This window comes from Eptatretus burgeri, chromosome 14 (genome assembly GCF_056783735.1).
Source record: "Eptatretus burgeri isolate ZD-2024b chromosome 14, Ebu_testis_v1, whole genome shotgun sequence".
NCBI lineage: Eukaryota > Metazoa > Chordata > Myxini > Myxiniformes > Myxinidae > Eptatretus > Eptatretus burgeri.
Genome location: NC_140974.1, coordinates 12,172,414 through 12,193,608, shown reverse-complemented (window position 1 = coordinate 12,193,608; position 21,195 = coordinate 12,172,414). Strand labels below are relative to the sequence as shown.

Genomic DNA, 21,195 nt, shown 5'->3' with positions numbered 1-21,195 from the left:
TTGCTCAGTATTGTTGAAATAAAATCGTCACACAATGTACCTCGTGCATGTTTGGGTCCACCAGGATTTCAAAGGGTCCGACAGCAAGCGAGATGTTTGATGCAGCCGTGGGCGTCGGCAGTGTGTAGTGAAAAGTCTTACGGCGCATGTCAGACGTGTACATGGTCTCTGTGAGGTCCCCGTTTGAGACCGCGACCATGGACGCATCCACCGTGAACTCCATTTTCCACGTGCACAGCTCTGAGTACGAGTCGATGCACGGGAACCAAAACCTGCACCAGCACAATGTGCTCCACAAATCATAATTGGTCTAACATACTCTATTTGTCACATAACAGAGGGAATGCCCATTCACATAGACCTGGAAGCGCTACTCGATGAAGCAGAGAGTTAAGAGAGCTCAAGCGAATCGAAGATGTCTAATTTGTCACATGACAGCCAAGCAACAAGCATTCACCAAAGGGAGGTAAGAACCATGAAATGCAAGATGAAAGGTAGCCTGAGTGATTCAAAAGAAAACGAATCCCATTTATTTACCAAGCAGGAAAACTCAACTGGAACATCCCATAAATTCCAGTGTGCAGAAGACAACATTGTCAAATCAACATGGACAAAAATCAGCAAGCAAGTTAACTGTTATAAAGTTAACAATGCAAGTCCTGTGAGAAGCTCATAATCGCTCACTGGACCAGAAATGGAGAGGACATGCAGTCTCTCGGATGGATGTTAAACCGGGCGTCCAAATTGCCAGCGATAGTTGGTGGACGTCAAAGATCCCACAGTGTCCTTTGCAAACAGTGGGCGAGCTATCGCCAGCAACCAAATGCCAAACCATTTCAATAACCTACAGGGAGCAATGCATCAGTGGCAAAGCCATGCTCACAATAAATGAAGCAACCAGCAGCAACAGGCTGTGTACGAAATGAAATGAAATGAATGAATGACCCATGCACAAGTCCACTGCCTTCAGTCTTAAGCGTTCCTGATCTTTCTCCCTGCTTTGGGGACATAGAGTCATGTGGATAAGCTCTCTATTTCCCCACTTCATGAACAGATAACCTGGAAGCATTCAGCAGAGCTCAAAACAATTGTGCATTTGTACTAACATCCACCAAAGCTATTCACCAGTCATGATTGCAATCAAAGCTCTCTGAATTCTGTCTTGGTGGACCTGGTAGTACTTGGAAGAGTCTGTGACAGAATCTGCTCTCCATCTGTTCCGTCTCTCTTTGTCGGTGGCATAACAAAGGACAGAGCTTAAGACGAGGCTTATTCCATCATTTACTGATTTCGAAAAGAGGTGGATTAGTATGTAAATTATCGAGTCGTTATTGGCTCTCTCTTGAATTTGTGCGTGTCAAGCTTATATTAGATGAACTGCAGGGAATGGTTTGGCAAAGAGGGAAGATAGAACCGATACCAGCTCAGCAGAGAGAGATTTTCAGACGTCCGTGCTAATTATTGCAAGACCACTAAGCAACCTGAAGGAAAGGCAAGGGAAGAAGTGGGGAAGATGTTTTGGGGACCTTGCCTTTGAATGCAAAGAATTGGGCACACTACTGCTGCAGCTGATCTCAGCTTTCCAAGTGCTTGCATTTCTAACAAACAATTCTGAGTTTGGCTGGAGGCCTAGAACATTCAACTCTTGGCATGTTGTTGCCCTTCAGATGAATGCAATGAGAAACCGGAAATTAAGGGTGTCTTCTTGAACGTTTCATTTCTATGACAGCGCAGCACCCAGCTCTGCTTGCCAACATCTTTTATATGTGCAAACGAGGCCCCCTTACCAGATGGATTTCTGACATCGACCATGCAATCGAACAACACATCTTTTGCCGAGGTGCATTTTCATCCATGCTCCAGCCAGAAGCTGGTGTCCCTCAGGGCAATGTGTACATCCACCCACTCTGTTTAATACTGATAAACATGAATGACCCACCAGCTTCCCTTGGAAACTGCCTTTAAGATTTTGCTGGAGATTCCACACTGCCAAAATAATCCACTGCCCAAAAACCTGGAAGAAATTTCAACTTTCACATCCACATGGATCGTCTCACGAGATTTTCAGTGGATTAGAAGTAAAGTGGTTAGCCTTTGTTGGGAGGTGCCGTTTCTGGAATCCCTTGTCTTACAGGCTGCCGTAACCTTTCGTAGTCTAACCATATGCAGCCAAGTTTGCATCGAGAGGCAGATGCTGCATTATTAGTCCTCGTCGTGCCAAATTATTCCTCAACAGCTTACGAAGCTTCTCGCAGCTTATGAAGCCTTGCTCTGTAGTGCACCAATATATTGTCGCGGTCCTCGCGGTTAGGTTAATCTCCCCGACCCAATTGTGGTGGACGGGTGGTTAACACCGACCAGGCCGGATCGCTGAGCAATTTTCCTTAGAGGCGAACACGTGATCCTCAGAGAATATGTATTGCAACAAATTGCAGCACGGATGTATATGATGGAACAGATGGATTCACAGCAAGGGGTTTAAACTCGAACCCACGACAGATACATTGACACCAGTAACTTAATATAAACATGGGAATTTAATGAAAATAGATCAAATATTTACAAGGGTAATAGTTCAAAATGTAATAGTAAAACGTGAGGTCAATGAAAGTCAAAAGTTGAGGCGCCTCGACACACGGACTTCAATACAGACAAGGGGAAACAAAATAAAAGAAAACCCCAACCCTTTATTCTGGCACTTAGCTTTGTCCAGAAATGGTCTCGATTGAAATTTGCGATCAAGCTGCTTCGTCCTGCATGGGAAGACGTGCCCAAAATGGCGTCGAGCCGCTCTCTGGGGGGAAAACGTATGTGAGGTAATTCATGAGGAAGTATTCAACACCAGAGATCACCAACCGCTGTGCGGCTTCTTCTCATGAACTAATATGCTGAATGTTCCTCTCTTGCAACAGGTTCGCTCACAACGATCGTCCACCTTCCTTGACCACATGATGAGATGATATCTGAAGCCCCGTGATAAGTCCACGAGGCACGCTCTGCTTCCCTCCTCAGAAACGTACACACTTCACGGTTCAGCCGAACAGTCAATGACTAACGTCTTGCCCAGCACGTGGGCAAACTTACAGCATGACACGAGAATCGCACAGCCATTTTGTGGTGCCGCGAGGAGAGCAAAGCAAGATCCTCTGTCCCAGCCACGTTTATCATCAACCGTGTCCTCTCTCAACTCCCGTCTGCTTTTCGATCATGCAGCCCCCCCCCCCCAACCAATCATAAGCCTCGGGGGCATGACTTGTTGGTACGAAGCCGGGAAGGCGGAACTTCTCGCCAACTTGGACTTGCGGCGTGTTATTCTGGTTGTTGTTATAAAAATGCAATTCTATTGCTGGCTTGTTAAGGCAAAAATGTAGGAAAAGGTCACAGGGGGCAATTACATACTGGGGGAAATTTACCTTAATCCCCATGTAATTAACACAGCACCACCCCCCCCCCCCACCGTGATGAGCAACACAAGCTCAGTTTCCCAACTTAATTTACATAGAGATGTCTCCTTCACGTCCCACGGACCGAGCAACTCTATACAATCCTAACTTTCCTATGGAATTCCTCCATCTACCCAAACAACCGTAACAGTATGCTTCTCCAGTGCGGGCTGCTGCTCCATCCGTCCATTAAGCATATATTTTATGCCAATGAATCCAAGGCCCTGAAGATCATTGGCATTTCCGAAAGGACTGGATAACGGTCGACTTCTTCCCCACCACAGACAGAAATTGTGGCTTTGTGGGACTCCGGTCACCTTTTCTCTCGTATCACTTCCCTGCCTTGCACTCATGGCCCTTTGTCCCACCCCGTCTTGACAGGTCACGTTCATACATCCAATAATCCATTCATTTTTTTCACAAGCATAAACTCCATGACCACCTGCAATCCATTATCCCCCTATTCTCTTGTTTGCGGAATCACCTTCTTCACAATTCTTGTTGTTCCACACAGTCAACAGCAATGGGTGAAATCAACAGAGCGTTGATCGAGAAGTGCTTATCGCCATGGGAAGCAGGAAGCTGATGTTTCAGGCATTGATCCTTCATCAGAGCCTTTTAGCATTGGAGAGAGTAGATGTTTGTTTATATCCCTGTGGTCCAAAGGAGGGGTATATGCACACAAGATCTCCTCTTGATGGTGTTTGCGTGTACCTCTTTGTTGGTTTATCAACCTGCCACCTTTTCTCATTCATCCCTTGACGGACAGACAGGACACATGACTGAGCACAAGTCGAATTATACACAAAGTCTTCAACAAAAATAACTGAAAAATGGATGAAGGGAAAAAGTAAGTGACAAAGCAAACAAAAGGGTGGCTCAGAGAGACAAAGTAGGTTACGTGGTGTGAGATTAATCAAACAGCTTGCCTGGATGCATTCTGATGTCCATATGAAAACACATGAGCTGATCTCTCTGCCATGCTCCCTTCCAAATCAGGAACCACAAACTGCAGACCTCCTTTCGGCTGGTCCAGCCAGAATTCAATATGAACTTTGAGACCTCGCAACTCTGCCAAGGAAGTGTCAATAGACAATACACAGATGATGAGGTACGAAGTAAACAATAAGGAAAATAGACAATGAAAACCTGGTGTTTTACTATACTCATTAAATTAAAATGCTTGCATGTACACAATCACGTATACGAGGGAAAACGACAAGGTGGACGACTCAATGGAATCAAAAAAAGGAGCCGTTTCAGTCGGCGTGTGTAAATTTCACCATTGGTGACATATCTTCAGTGCTGGGGTAACTCGAAGAAACCACAACTGGAAAGAACACAAACTATACAACTACAAAAGTATGACAGCATCAAGTATATATGTAAGCTGTAAGAACTGTATGGTCGTGACATGTAAGCGGGTACCTTCCACATGCTCTCTTAATTCTGAGGGTATTTTGATGCACAGTTCCCCATTGCCCGAATCCGCTTCAACTGCATGAACAGCAGCTGCATATGCATTCGAAAAGAAAGCCAGATTCCTCCTGGGGTTTACAAGGCAAGCCACACATAAGATTACTCACATTTTGCGAGCTGTCGATTTCTTATTAAAGCACAAAACAATGATTTCACACTCAATCTGGGTTTATCAACCTCTGCATACAAGACCATGGTAGACTAATTTTGAGGGAAGTGGATTGTTATGGTGGCAAGGGTCAAAAATCCTATTTCTGTATATGCAAAACGCAATGATTCAACCATGTGTGTGTGTGTGTGTGTGTGCGTGCGTGCGTGCATGCGTGTCATACTGTTTTGTCTCATGATGACACACTTCCAAAGTTGGATCATTGTATATAAACGCAGCCTCATAGTCATTCACGCGGACCCGGTAAATGAGACATTGCTTGCAGTTGAGGCGGATTTTGTTGAGGGATGCTAGGTAGGGGAAGATGGTGAGCTCCACGTAGCCCTGTTGTGATGTAAGAATGTGTGATAAATTGAAATATTTATACACAGCATAAACAAAATTGATAAAAAAAACACTTTTGGTTAAGTACTTTGGATGACATCACCAGTCAGCACCATAAAGGCTGTAAAGAGCAACATTCGTTTGCAATAACACAACTCATTTCAAGTACCACTACGATGAATTCACTTAAATAAATTAAAATTTGAAAAAAACGTTAAAACAAGACTTACAATTAGAGACTTCTTCTGAAAGTTTATGTTGTTAATGCACAGAACCTGGTGGGTCGTAAACACACAACAGAAAAGAAAACCTCAATGAAAACCCCATCCACATCAACGTTCACACACAAAATGATGCATATGCTTGAACATCAATTCATGAAAGCTCCCTCATTGCATTTTCCTGAGCAATACATATTTTCTGTTCATTCATTTACAGGGAGATTATTTGAAGATGTAAAAATGTTGGGAGGAAAGTTTAATTTGGCAAAATGTTTAAAAATAAAAAGAACATGATTAAAACTGCATAATTTATGGACATAAGGTCTTGGTAGGGGGGAGGGTTGCAGAAGAGAGTGTGTGTGTGTGTGTGTGCGTGCGTGCGTGCGTGCGTGCGTGCGTGTGTGCGTGCGTGCGTGCGTGCGTGCGTGCGTGCGTGCGTGCGTGCGTTCTGAAATTATAGCGTTAATGTTATTATGTCGCTGTTATAGTGTTGATGTTATAATGTTATAGTGTTAATGTTATAATGTTATAGTGTTATTGTTATAATGTCATGGTGTTAATGCATGTTAATATTATATTATTCATGTTATAGTGTTAATGTTATAATGTTATGGTGTTAATATTATATTATTCAAGTTATAGGATCCAGGATCCAGGATGCGAGGGGGGATTTGATCAGGATGTTAATGTTATCGTGTTAATGCTGTAGTGTTAATGCTGTAGTGTTAATGCTGTAGTGTTAATGCTGTAGTGTTAATGTTATGGTGTTAATGTTAGAGCTGTTAATTTTTTAGTGTTCATGTTAGAGTATAAATGTTACAATGTTAATGTTCATGTTATGGTGATAATATTATATTATTCATGTTATCGTGTTCATGTTATAGTGTTAATGTTATAGTGTTATTGTTATCGTGTTAATATTATATTATTCATGTTATCGCGTTAATGCTGTCGTGTTAATGCTGTATTGTTAATGCTGTTGTGTTAATGCGGCAGTGTTAATGTTATAGTGTTAATGCTGTAGTGTTAATGGCACAGTGTTAATGCTGTAGTATTAATGCTGTTGTGTTAATGTTATAGTGTTAATGCTATAGTGTTAATGTTATGGTGTTAATGTTAGAGCTGTTCATTTTTTAGTGTTCATGTTAGAGTATAAATATTACAATGTTAATGTTCATGTTATGGTGTTAATATATTATTAATGTTATAGTGTTCATGTTATTGTGTTAATGTTATCGTGATATTGTTAGAGTGTTAATATTATATTATTCATGTTATAGTTTTCATGTTATAATGTTATAGTGTTAATGTTATAGTGTTGATGTTATGATGTTAATGTTATCGTGTTCATGTTATAATGTTATCGTGTCAATGTTATATTATTCATGTTATAGTGTTCTTGTTATAATGTTAAGGTTATAGTGTTGATGTTATGGTGTTGATGTTATAATGTTAATATTGTAATATTCATGTTATATTATTCATGTTTTGGTGTTAATGTTATCGTGTTCATGATATATTGTTATTTGTGTAAGCCTGTTGTTGGCTCAGTGGTGAGGGTGGCTGGCATGGGATCTCAAGGTCCTGAGTTTGAGGTCTGTTGACTGCTGAATTAACACCAGGTGGGTTGACTTAACCCGTCATCCTTCTGAGGTCAGCAAAATGCGTATCAGTGTACTGGTATAGGGGCACAGCGTCAGTGGCATCATCGTGCCACAACAAAATGATTGCTACCCGGCAGCCAAGCTGCTATTTGCAAGAAGTATTAATGTCATAATGGTAATACTATAGTATTCATGGTATAATGTTAGTGGTACAATATTCATGTTATGGTGCTATAATGTTCGTGTTATGAATGTCGTGGGTGTTTGGGGGACATTTTGACACTTTTGATCAAGTGACCGTATTGAGGTCTGTTTATTTCACCGGTATCACTTGCATGTACCATATTATTTCACTGCTAGTTATTGGGCGAATGCAGTGTGTAATAATTGCAAAAACAGAAAAACCATCACAGCTAAAAGGATATCTGCTGAGATAGCAAACTTACCTTTGAACTATCAAATCTGGGTTCGATTCCCCCCCCCCACCACCCACACTATAAAGGTGTCGCATTAGTACTTCACAGGACATAATTAGTATATGTCTATGGGATATCTTAATTCAAAAAGTGATGTCCATCGAATAGACGTTCAGCTGGTGTTCGGTCTGTCCAGGATTATCTATGGGACATCAGGCATGGAAAACCAGTTCTTAAAAGACTTCGAACAAAAACTTCCAACGGCCAAGCCTACACGGTGGGAATTATTGGGATCGAGAGTAGATGGAGCTATCACCTGCAGACAGTGAAACCATCCTCAATTAATCAATGAATTCTCCAATTTTTAGATCCTCGTGGAGGATCTCAAAGTCTTACTCACGTTGTTGTTCTTCATCTTCTTCATGTGGACTTTTTTGTTTCACAGCCTACAGTTTTCATCGAAACTTCCTGAAACTTGGCATATATATGTATATATATATATATATATATATATGTAGAAATACCCTGCGTAGACAGTAACCATCTCCGATTTTGAAAATTCCACCTAGAAAAAAAAAGTTATGACGTCAAAATATCTCAGCGAATGGAAATCACCCAAAAAATTATCTCAGGTGAGATGTCTCAGGCAGGCAAAAATTATCTCCGAAACTTGGCAAGCTGTTTGAATTTTGTTTGCAGGAATCAAGCCGGGCATTAATACAGATAATTTATCGCAAACCTGATACATCACAATGACGTCATATTCGTTTTTATGACGTCATTATTAAGAGGACGAGGATGTTAGCTCATCTGAGCTTGTTTTGCTTGTTTGTTAAAGCAGCAGGTACAACGATGGACCTCGCATAACCAGATAACTCATTGCGATAACTAGTAGTACAGAACAGTAAAACAAAACGGGTGTTAAAACCCGGCAAAAAGGGCTCATCGCCGCTGTGGTATCAAGTCAATGTAAAAACATCCCGCGGCACACACGAACACAAGAAAACAAACACAGAGAAAGTGGAGCAACTCATAGTTTGAAAGGTCGGGGACTTTCAAATCCCTTGTCTCCCTTCTTCTTGTTCATGCTGGGTCGCGGTGCAGATCAAAAGCGATGAAATCAATCAGCACATAGCGGGAGAAGGTGAACGATGTTTAAAAAATGACACATGATCGAACTTCTAAAATACGAATAATCCGTCACGAACTGCAAGGTTCAAGCAGATACAAGCACCACGGAACGAAGCGCCGCCATCTTGAATTAGTGCTCATACTTTGCAACCTTTGAACCGTTTGTTTTTAATTTTTTTTTCTTCTTCTTCATTTTATTGCTGATTATCTTTAAACGGAATGTTATTTATAAATTATGACGATGTATATTAACATCTGTTAAAAGTATAGTTATAGCATTTTACAGGCCTCTCCGCTTCACTGCATATACACCGCCTAACGTTACGTAATAGTGTTGTCGATGTTCAGATGATTTTTGTGGATTTTCTTTATCTGCCTCCCTCTCCATCTCGCATTCAGTCTTTGATTTCGCCGTCTCTGTTTTTGTTTTTGCAGCTATTATTTGCCAAAATATTATTGATCAATTTGGGCCGGTTGTCCAGGTGCATACTAATTGATGGGGTAATTTTTCATTTTCATAATTTAATTCTCATTTACTTCAATAATTTTTGACATTTTTATACTTTCCTTTGTATTGATTGCTGTGACGAGTTGAGAGAACGAGTGGCGACCTTTGAAAATGGCGGTTATTGTGAATAATTGTTACCTCAGCCACTGAATGTGGAGTTCGGTTAGGTTTTCATATCTGTCTGAATGTCTGTCAGCAGTCCATCTTAAAAAGTTGAGGTCGGATTCTGACGAAACTTGGTGGACAGGTTGGGTGTGTGACAAGTACGAATCGATTCGATTTTGGTGAAGATCCGAATCCGGATCGGAGAATTATTTAATTTCTGAAGTGATTCTTCACCGTGTGAGAGAAAGGACTAAAACCGATATATAGCACGATATCTCAAAAAATTGTGGACGAGGTATGACAAAACTTGGTGAATGAGTTGGTTAGGTGACAAGAACAAGCCGATTCGATTTTGGTGAAGATCCGAATCCGGATAGGAGAATTATTTAATTTCTGAAGTGATTCTTCACCGTGTTGCGAGAGAAAGGACTAAAACCGATATATAGCACGATATCTCAAAAAATTGTGGACAACGTGTGACAAAACTTGGTGGATGAGTTGGTTAGGTGACAAGAACAATGCGATTCGATTTTGGTGAAGATCCAAATCCGGATAGGAGAATTATTTAATTTCTGAAATGATTCTTCACCGTGTGAGAAAAAGGACTAAATCCGATATATAGCACGATATCTCAAAAAATTGTGGACGACGTATGACAAAACTTGGTGGATGAGTTGGTAAGGTGACAAGAACAAGCCGATTCGATTTTGGTGAAGATCCAAATCCGGATTGGAGAATTATTTAATTTCTGAAGTGATTCTTCACCGTGTGAGAGAAAGGACTAAAACCGATATATAGCACGATATCTCAAAAAATTGAGGACGACGTATGACAAAACTTGGTGGATGAGTTGGTAAGGTGACAAGAACAAGCCGATTCGATTTTGGTGAAGATCCAAATCCGGATTGGAGAATTATTTAATTTCTGAAGTGATTCTTCACCGTGTGAGAGAAAGGACTAAAACCGATATATAGCACGATATCTCAAAAAATTGTGAACGAGGTATGACAAAACTTAGTGGATGAGTAGGTAAGGTGACAAGAACAAGCCGATTCGATTTTGGTGAAGATCCGAATCCGGATTGGAGAATTATTTAATTTCTGAAATGATTCTTCACCGTGTTGCGAGAGAAAGTACTAAAACCGATATATAGCACGATATCTCAAAAAATTGTGGACGAGATATGACAAAACTTGGTGAATGAGTTGGTTAGGTGACAAGAACAAGCCGATTCGATTTTGGTGAAGATCCGAATCCGGATTGGAGAATTATTTAATTTCTGAAATGATTCTTCACCGTGTTGTGAGAGAAAGGACTAAAACCGATATATAGCACGATATCTCAAAAAATTGTGGACGAGATATGACAAAACTTGGTGAATGAGTTGGTTAGGTGACAAGAACAAGCCGATTCGATTTTGGTGAAGATCCAAATCCGGATTGGAGAATTATTTAATTTCTGAAATGATTCTTCACCGTGTTGTGAGAGAAAGGACTAAAACCGATATATAGCACGATATCTCAAAAAATTGTGGACGAGGTATCACAAAACTTGGTGGCTGAGTTGGTAAGGTTACAAGAACAAGCCGATTCGATTTTGGTGAAGATCCGAATCCGGATTGGAGAATTATTTAATTTCTGAAATGATTCTTCACCGTGTTGCGAGAGAAAGTACTAAAACCGATATATAGCACGATATCTCAAAAAATTGTGGACGAGATATGACAAAACTTGGTGAATGAGTTGGTTAGGTGACAAGAACAAGCCGATTCGATTTTGGTGAAGATCCGAATCCGGATTGGAGAATTATTTAATTTCTGAAATGATTCTTCACCGTGTTGTGAGAGAAAGGACTAAAACCGATATATAGCACGATATCTCAAAAAATTGTGGACGAGGTATCACAAAACTTGGTGGATGAGTTGGTAAGGTGACAAGAACAAGCCGATTCGATTTTGGTGAAGATCCTAATCCGGATTGGAGAATTATTTAATTTCTGAAATGATTCTTCACCGTGTTGTGAGAGAAAGGACTAAAACCGATATATAGCACGATATCTCAAAAAATTGTGGACGAGGTATCACAAAACTTGGTGGATGAGTTGGTAAGGTGACAAGAACAAGCCGATTCGATTTTGGTGAAGATCCGAATCCGGATTGGTGAATTATTTAATTTCTGAAATGATTCTTCACCGTGTTGCGAGAGAAAGGACTAAAACCGATATATAGCACGATATCTCAACAAATTGTGGACGACGTATGACAAAACTTGGTGGATGAGTTGGTAAGGTGACAAGAACAAGCCGATTCGATTTTGGTGAAGATCCGAATCTGGATAGGAGAATTATTTAATTTCAGAAGTGATTCTTCACTGTGTTGCGAGAGAAAGGACTAAAACCGATATATAGCACGATATCTCAAAAAATTGTGAATGAGGTATGACAAAACTTGGTGGATGAGTTGGTAAGGTGACAAGAACAAGCCAGTTCGATTTTGGTGAAGATCCAAATCCGGATAGGAGAATTATTTAATTTCTGAAGTGATTCTTTACCGTGTTGCGAGAGAAAGGACTAAAACCGATATATAGCACGATATCTCAAAAAATTGTGGACGAGGTGTGACAAAACTTGGTGGATGAGGTGGTAAGGTGACAAGAACAAGCCGATTCGATTTTGGTGAAGATCCGAATCTGGATAGGAGAATTATTTAATTTCTGAAGTGATTCTTCACTGTGTTGCGAGAGAAAGGACTAAAACCGATATATAGCACGATATCTCAAAAATTTGTGAATGAGGTATGACAAAACTTGGTGGATGAGTTGGTAAGGTGACAAGAACAAGCCGGTTCGATTTTGGTGAAGATCCAAATCCGGATTGGAGAATTATTTCATTTCTGAAGTGATTCTTCACCGTGTGAGAGATAGGACTAAAACCGATATATAGCATGATATCTCAAAAAATTGTGGACAACGTGTGACAAAACTTGGTGGATGAGTTGGTTAGGTGACAAGAACAATGCGATTCGATTTTGGTGAAGATCCAAATCCGGATTGGAGAATTATTTAATTTCTGAAGTGATTCTTCACCGTGTGAGAGATAGGACTAAAACCGATATATAGCACGATATCTCAAAAAATTGTGGACAACGTGTGACAAAACTTGGTGGATGAGTTGGTTAGGTGACAAGAACAATGCGATTCGATTTTGGTGAAGATCCAAATCCGGATTGGAGAATTATTTCATTTCTGAAGTGATTCTTCACCGTGTGAGAGATAGGACTAAAACCGATATATAGCATGATATCTCAAAAAATTGTGGACAACGTGTGACAAAACTTGGTGGATGAGTTGGTTAGGTGACAAGAACAATGCGATTCGATTTTGGTGAAGATCCAAATCCGGATTGGAGAATTATTTAATTTCTGAAGTGATTCTTCACCGTGTGAGAGATAGGACTAAAACCGATATATAGCACGATATCTCAAAAAATTGTGGACAACGTGTGACAAAACTTGGTGGATGAGTTGGTTAGGTGACAAGAACAAGCCGGTTCGATTTTGGTGAAGATCCAAATCCGGATAGGAGAATTATTTAATTTCTGAAGTGATTCTTCACCGTGTTGCGAGAGAAAGGACTAAAACCGATATATAGCACGTATCTCAAAAATTTGTGGACGAGGTGTGACAAAACTTGGTGGATGAGGTGGTAAGGTGACAAGAACAAGCCAATTCTATTTTGGTGAAGATCCGAATTCGGATAGGAGAATTATTTAATTTCTGAAGTGATTCTTCACCGTGTTGCGAGAGAAAGGACTAAAACCGATATATAGCACGATATCTCAAAAAATTGGGGACGAGGTATGACAAAACTTGGTGGATGAGTTGGTAAGGTGACAAGAACAAGCCAATTCGATTTTGATGAAGATCCGAATTCGGATAGGAGAATTATTTAATTTCTGAAGTGATTCTTCACCATGTGAGAGATAGGACTAAAACCAATATATAGCACGATATCTCAAAAAATTGTGGACGAGGTGTGACAAGAACAAGCCGATTCGATGTTGGTGAAGATCCGAATCCAGATCCGGCCTATCAGTAGGATACAAAACGTCAACTGTTTAGCCTGGTGGATGTACATACAGTTAACGCTCCACCTCGTGCCCGTTCCAGTTTATCATACGTCTGGTGCTGAATATTTCCTTATAATGCTTGATACCGCATAATGTTTAGTCGTAAATATATACTGTATATGTCTTGTAATATAATGGAACCAAACAATGAAACATAACCTTGAATGACTGAGGTAAATGTATAACTCGCAGGCATTGATTGATTAGGAGTGACAATCAGGTTGTACTGTTGCGAATCTGGAAGCCATGAGCACTCAACATACAGGTCCGATAGAACAGTTATATCGGTAAGTATGTGTTTTTACTTAGGGTCCCCGTCCTTTGTTTAATGGATAATTAAATGTACATGCGCTGCGAAGTTACTTTGATAGTCAGGGTTTTCCTTTATTTTTACACCACCAACATCAACTACAACAATGCCAGCATCACCCTCACCTTCACCTCGCTCTGGCCGACGCCATGGTGGGTGGAGTTCAAGGAGGAGCCTCGCGGCGGCCCTCGACCAATCAGCGTGCTACGAGTGAGGTGGCCGCCGCTCAGCCAATCAGACCCCGCGACGGTGAGAAAAGGGTCCTCGTGACGTTACCACGCCCCCGGGCCAACCAACGGACTTGCCGCTCGTTTTTGGCCAATGACAGGGCGACGAGCAATTCTGCGCGCCAAAATGGTTCAGTGAGGGAGAGCGGGGAGGGCGGAGGCGTCCCTTCCCCCCCCCCACCCTGGAGAAGGGTGAATAAGGTTGCAGCGCGATCGGACGAGGAGAGATCCTTCCTTCACAAGAACCGCAAGTTGGTTGCGCGCCGTCTCTCTGTCGGTGAACGAGAGAGCTTTTGAGATCGTTGATGACCATCGAGCAGGCAAGGTGGTGGGTCAATCTGACGGGCAGGTTGAACAAGTGTGGAGTTATCAGCCCTCGCTTTGACGTTCAACTCAAAGACTTGGAGAAGTGGCAGAGAAACCTCCTGCCTTCTCGACAGTTTGGGATACAGAGGAGAGTTTTGGTTGCTGGGACGAGCGCAGAAGGGAGCTCCGGATTCTGCTCGCGTCTCGCTGGCGCCTGGTTCGTCTGCTCGTGTCAGCCAAACCACACGAGGTGGACAGGTCCATGTCCTTCTGGGTATGTGTGTGTGTGTGTGTGTGTGTGTGTGTGTGTGTGTGTGTGTGTGTGTGTGTGTGTGTGTGTGTGTGTGTGTGTGTGTGTGTGTGTGTGTGTGTGTGTGTGTGTGTGTCTGTCGGTGGGCCCGTCTGTAAGTAGGAATTGTTTAAGTGCTCTTTGCTGTACATACTTGCATCTCTATAGTCAGATAACTCTGCTTCTTGAATACTCCCCCCTTTCCCCCATTATAAATAAATACATTTGTTAAATGTATCAGTTCGTTGCTGTGTTTCTTCCATTGGCTTAGCATGGTGCGTGTTGGTGAATTATAAAGGCTGTTTCCGCTGTAAATGTACATTTGGACCGACAGGACTTCGGCAACCATCCGCTCGGGTTGTGCACGAGTCAGGCACGCCAACGGCTCGACTCGTATGAGTGCCGTCAAGGGTGTGAATACTTGGTAACTCGCCACGTGGATCTCCAGGTATTTTGAAGACTGGCAAATAACCCTGTACCACGTGGTGTAATTATTGACGATTCACGGTCCGGTAAGGGACCCGTACCCTCGGGGTTTTCCGAAAGGTACGATCTAGATTCTGGGTGTTCGGTAGAGTCGACCCTACTGCTCCACCTCGCGGTCGTGCTCGCAGCTGATACCTGGCTCCGCAACAGTACTACCTGATTTCATTGATTTCGGATATTACTTAATAAGGTTGTGGACCCGCTGCTCCAAGAGGTCCTGAGTTAAATGAGGTGAAAACTTCGATGGTGCATGGTTCCCAGATGATGATTGGAAGCACCATTGAATTGCTCAATTACAAAACAAAAACGAATGGCTTTTGTAAGTGAATTACAAAAGCCATTAGTAATTGCTGTCGTTCGAATTATTGAATCTACCAATACTACTCCCATTTCTTTAACAGCCCTAATTATCCCCACCTTGTGGTGTCGGCCGGGTAATGATTTTGGCCCAAGTTTTTCACGAAACAGCTGGCCATGCCTGACAATAATAATATTGGAGTTCCCTGACAAGGAACTTCAACGCAAGAGGCCATTAAGTCCATTAAAGCCTTGTGCAATGATTGCCAAACTATGGTTGCTTGTCCGTGCAAGGAGGCAGATGCAGCACGTACCCATTTTCTAATTATTTGGTATGAAATGAAAACATTTCAGTGACGAGTATACAAACATTCAGGGCTCTAAGGAACTTGCCGTCCCCTTTTTCATGATAAAGTATTGACAAGTCTGGAGACGGCGATGGTTCACGAGCAATGGACACGGTTCGCCTTTTTTATTTTTTGACCTTCGAGGGGACGCCACAGGCAAACTGGCGGGAATCGGGAAAAACGTAAATGATGAAAGTTGTAGTACTCGAAGAGCACTACTTGCATACCAACTTTCATTTGCAACAGTTGAAAACCCTTGGAGCTCGATGCCCAATTTATTGATTTTTTTTGACATTTTCTAAGTTCGTGACCTTGTGACCTTGACCTTGGGACGAAAATGAAAAATCGAGCTCCGTGGGGCTATGCAGATGCCATTGCGCTAACCAAATACCAAAACCCCTGCCAGATTCGACAAACCCCCTCGGAGAAGATGTAACTTGAAACCGGCTACCCCCTAACAACACATGTTTTTTGGGCGTGGCTCCGCCCATAATGGGTGGCACGGCAAAAGCGTACGCTCATTCTCCGGAAAACACAACTAGATCATGATACAAACCTCGCACCCTAATTTTATCAAGATCGGATCAAAACCCACGGAGCTATGCTCGGGACACAGACAGACAGACACACACCCATAACGAATATAGTGGTCACGTACTGACTCGTGAACCAATAGAAATGTGAGCTTACTATAAGAATGGGTGCTTGTTCTTTTTATTGTCTGCTCCTGTTGTATGAGTTGTAGTATAGCCCAAGACAATTCTGTCGAACAAGCCCACAGCACGGAGACAGCCGATCGATCTTCAGGAGTGACCCAGAGATCCCCTCCATCCAGGATGGTGTACCCCTGCCTTTACAAAGTTAGCACCATGACAGTTAGAGAGAGAGAGAGAGAGGAAAGACAAGAAGGAAAGGGCCGGTCCATGTTACCTTGGAAAATCCGGGCAGTATGGAAGAATGGGGGAAGATTTACCCCCAACTTGTGTTGGGGGGTGGGTACAACCACTAAGAAGAGGCATCGCCAATGGTGTACGAGTTACTCCAATAGTTAGTTGAATTTTTGGCTCTCAGTGTTGATTCAAGTTGTACAAATTGAAGGAATTTTTCAGCTCTCTCTGTCTTTGTCTCTCTATCTCCTCCATTTTTCCCTTTCTCTGTAAGTTGTCTCTATTTTTGTCATATGTATAAAGTGTGATAATATTATTTTTCAAGAAATCAATCAATTTACTTAAAATAATATTGGTGAGTAAGGTGTGGACTCTTGGCAAGTTCAAGACCATGGATGGTTTACTTTATTATATCACGAGCAAATACCACCCATCGCTTTGCTGACGGTAACACTAAAGGGGGGAGGGAGAAAAATAGGGGGAAAGCGGAGAGAGGAGGGAGAGGGATTGAGGAGGGCTGGGGGAAGGGGTGACGGCGCACGAACCACTCGCTCGGGGTGACAGCGCACAAACCACTCGCTTGGGGTGTTGGCGCACGAACTACTCGCTCGGGGTGACGGCGCACGAACCACTCGCTCGGGGTGACGGCGCACGAACCACTCGCTCAGGGTAACGGAGCACGAACCACTCGCCTAAGGTGACTGAGCACGAACCACTCGCTCTGAAATTAAGTGGCGGGCAAAAGCGTACGCAGTGAGTGAACGATTCGTTCAGAAGGGCGTAGCGTGGTACTGCTATCGGCTGTTAGGTGTTTGGCAAGTGGCTTAAGCACTCATGCAAGCACTCCAATTAAATGGTTGATAAGGATCGGTTGACCAGGCTGTCACTACATATCATATAGGATCCCTTTAACTTGAAGACGGTCTTCACCACGCACGCAGCAGTGAAAGAAATAAAATAAATTCGTTCAAATGATGACTTTATCCACAAAAGAGTTACAGTTTAATGCAGAACAACCCTGGAGACATCGCAAAGTTCAATCGCCCATGAAATAAACATTGTAGACGAGAGAGGGAGCACTCGGTGGAGTGCAAAACCTCCGCCGCCAATACTGCTAGGTCACTCAAGTGAACCTGATATCCTATTCATTCAATTTGACGTCAACAGTGCTCACAAAGTTATAGTTTGCAACTTTCCCTTTTACATACTCAATTCATTCGTCATAACTAGATTCCTTGAGACAGAAATTGATTTCACGTGGGTATATCCACCTGAAGTTCCAAAATCAGCCGCAATTATAATTTTGGCATGTTTTTTGTTGGAAATCACTTATAACATGTAGAAATGCAAAAAAAAAAAAATTCAAATATTTTTTCAAAATGGCCGCCATAGCGGCCATATTGGATTTTGGACCAAGTCCAAAATCGAATGGCATGATCCATGGACCATACCTAACCCCCCCCCCCCACCAAGTTTCGTCGAAATCCGTCGAGCAGTTTTTCCGTAATACTGTTCACACACAAACAAACAAACAGAAAGGGGTGAAAACAGTAACCTCCGATCTTCGATGGCGGAGGTTTATAATCCGCCATCTTGCTTGCTTGTCTGTGCAGGAGTCACGTGGTAGATTGGTTCAGGGTCCTTGCAAACGTGATAACTTATTTTTTTAACGTCTTTTTTTTTTTAGCAGATTTCCTTTGATTCCCCATCGCGCACCTCATAAAACCTCTGAAAATATAGACACAGATCTGGCAGATGCTATGGATAGGCAGTCCATCTGGGGGACAGGGCATGAGGTCCAGCAGTGAATGCATTAAATCATACAGCTCAGTGAAGCTGGTTAATTTTGGCACGTTCCTAAATTTTTGGTTCACTCAAAATAATTCTCCAAACAGTAGAAAAAGATAAGTTTAATGCTTTGGAAATTTCACATTTTTTTGTGTATGTATGGAGAATGAGGGAACATAGCCTTGCTTGCTTAAAGTAAATAGGTATATCAGCTGAGTTTTACACTTGTTATTTCTTTAAATTGTCAGATTTCACAACAGATTTCAACACTTGTTTAGTCTCGATGATATCCGATCCTCAAAGCCGAAATAATATTTCGATAATATACTTTAATTAGTCCGTGAGAGTAGATCATGGAAAATTGTATCAGAAATGCATGAAATCGCTCCAAGCTCCTTATTTGAAAACTATAGCACTTACAAAAGCAAAGTATACAGAGATTCGTAGCTATGGTGAACGGGCATTTTCTCAATAATATGACTGAGGAAAGTGAAAAAAACTTTATCGTTAAGAAATCATTGTGGCCTGTTCCAAGTCAAGGCATGGTTGAGCAGGCCAAAAAACATGGCGGCTTCAAACCCTATCAAGGTTACACAGTGAATGCCTTAAGACCCCAGAGAGCAAGGTGGCCGAGGATCGCCTGATGAAGGATATAATTAAATGAGGCTGTTAATTAACTTCAAAAGCGGTGTTTTAATTAACCCAAACACCCAATTTTCACTCTTGCACTTCCTTGGAGTTTTCTTTGTATACATGCAAAGTTTCAGGTTGCTAGGTTTTGGAGTTGTGGAGGAGACATACTGATACACTGACATTTATCAGTATGTATTACTGTGTCTGCGAAGAGCATTTTGTATTATCACCACAATTCTACCTTCATTGCACTGTGCATGAATGAAGGAATTACTGAATATGGCTACTTAATGAAAATGTGTGAGGGATATATAAATGAGTAGACCTTCAGATATTTGCAGCACAATATGGAGAGCAACTAATATGACAAGCCGTTACGTGACGTGGCTGGCCGCTATATAATTGTATACTAGTCATACAGTTTTTGACGGATCGGGCTGAAATTTTTTGACAAAGAGGTTGATTATAATGCGCATAAAAGCGCTGAAGCCGATTTTTTTTTTATTTTGGATTTTTTTTTTTTTTAGGATTTTTCAAAAATTTCAAAGTCCCTTTGCTAGGCAACGGTGGCGTCCATAGCAACGGTGCTCAAAACCATAGAACTAGATCCTGGGTATGAACCTACCAATCAAGTTTCATCAAAATCAGTTGACTCCTCTGGCCTCCAGAGCTGTCCATTACATAATACAGACAGACGGAAAACCTGAGAATAACGGTAGTCTAGCGACCACCCAATAACTAGAAGGGCACTCGGTAGAGCACATGCCTCCGCTCTGTAATGCCTGATCCACGAGAACGTGTCGGACTCAATAGATTTTTGAGATATCGTGCTATATATATAGTTTTTGGCCTGACCTCTCGATGGTGAAGAATCACTTTTAAAATTCTACTCGTCGGATCCGGATCCGGACCTTCACCAAAATCTAGTCAGTTCGTCCTTGTCACACACCGAACCTGTCCACAAAATTTCATCCGGATCTATCCACAACTTTTTGAGATATCCTGTACACAGACAAACAAACAGAAAGGGGTGAAAACATAACTTCCTTCACCTTCGGTGGCGGAGGTAATAATTAGTGATCAATTTGGTATATAACTGTGTTTAGCCTTGATTAATGACAAACAATTGAAATGAAAACAAAACATTGGATAAATGAAGTTTTGTCAAAATCAATGTATAAGAAGTCTATATGAGCAAAGTCTAAATGTATGGTATTGTTGCGGATTCGCGCCCGCCGGCGTGCGGACGGCCACGTAACTCGAATCGCGGCACGTCGCCCACCGGACGGACAATCCAGTCGTGACCCTCTCGGACTAACGCCGGGAACCAGTCACAGGTGGACCTTTCGGTCTCACCGCGATCGTGCCAATCGGCCCCCGCGTGGGATAGGGTTGCTCGCCAAATTCGACCTACCTAAGTACCCACACAGAGGGTAGACCGGGCGATCGCACCTCGCCGCAGGTCGACTTCGGACACGGGCCACTTAAGCGACCCGTTCCGTACTATCGGGATAACCGAGCGGTGTTATTCGTCGGCCTCGACGGTTCGATTAATTATCGGGCGTCTTAGCCCACGACCAACCCTTTACGTGAAGCAAGATGGGGATTCAATGAAAGAAATGACGAAGCGAAGCGGGAAAACAGTTCAACAATAAGCATATTTATTTCGCGATGAACGGAAAGCACACATATACAATTCCACCAAAAGCACATGTAAAAGAAGAAGACAAAAAGCAAATGCAACAATGCAGATCTATCCGACTACCGGGCACTCGGCAACACTTATACAATTTTACTTCACAGACGGCGCCGACAACACATATTCCCAAAGCAAAAGAAAAGAGAACCACCCTCCAGGATGAGGGGGGTAGGCGGGCCTGGGGCCGAGACCGTGTCGGGGCTACCCATCTGATGATGAGACGCGAAGTGGCGGTGGTGCCTCAACTCCGCGGGCCTCGCGGACAGTGTCTGGTAGGGGGTGGGAAGGGGGCCCCCTTTTGTCGCACTATCTCAGCGCGGGGGGAAACAGGAGGGGGTTGCTGATGCTCGGGGAAAGGAGGATTTCACAAAATCTCGGGTCCCGCGACGAGCGTCTCCACC

General features: G+C 42.4%; 2 protein-coding genes across 4 annotated transcripts in view; one reads left to right on the top strand and one right to left on the bottom strand.

The window, feature by feature from the left end:
- Positions 1 to 8,941, bottom strand: part of TAF2 (TATA-box binding protein associated factor 2) — a 129,226-nt gene extending 120,285 nt beyond the window's left edge. For 2 of the 3 annotated variants that reach the window (XM_085853727.1, XM_085853728.1), the window contains exons 1-6: positions 8,691 to 8,941; positions 5,646 to 5,700; positions 5,255 to 5,415; positions 4,872 to 4,990; positions 4,373 to 4,514; positions 41 to 272 (exon numbers count right to left, since the gene is read on the bottom strand). In XM_085853727.1, the coding sequence (XP_085709853.1) occupies positions 41 to 272; positions 4,373 to 4,514; positions 4,872 to 4,990; positions 5,255 to 5,415; positions 5,646 to 5,700; positions 8,691 to 8,743 (762 nt within the window). In that variant the 5' untranslated portion in view covers positions 8,744 to 8,941. Of the gene's footprint in view, positions 1 to 40; positions 273 to 4,372; positions 4,515 to 4,871; positions 4,991 to 5,254; positions 5,416 to 5,645; positions 5,701 to 8,056; positions 8,148 to 8,690 lie in introns of those variants that run through there. The other variant, XM_085853729.1, reaches the window with a different exon arrangement.
- A 327-nt stretch (positions 8,942 to 9,268) lies between these two features.
- LOC147012666 (ADP-ribosylation factor GTPase-activating protein 1-like) overlaps positions 9,269 to 21,195 on the top strand; it is a 57,434-nt gene continuing 45,507 nt past the window's right edge. Inside the window, exon 1 of the mRNA XM_085853725.1 lies at positions 9,269 to 9,288. Coding sequence (XP_085709851.1) covers positions 9,284 to 9,288 — 5 coding nt within the window. The 5' untranslated portion in view covers positions 9,269 to 9,283. The remainder of the gene's footprint in view (positions 9,289 to 21,195) is intronic.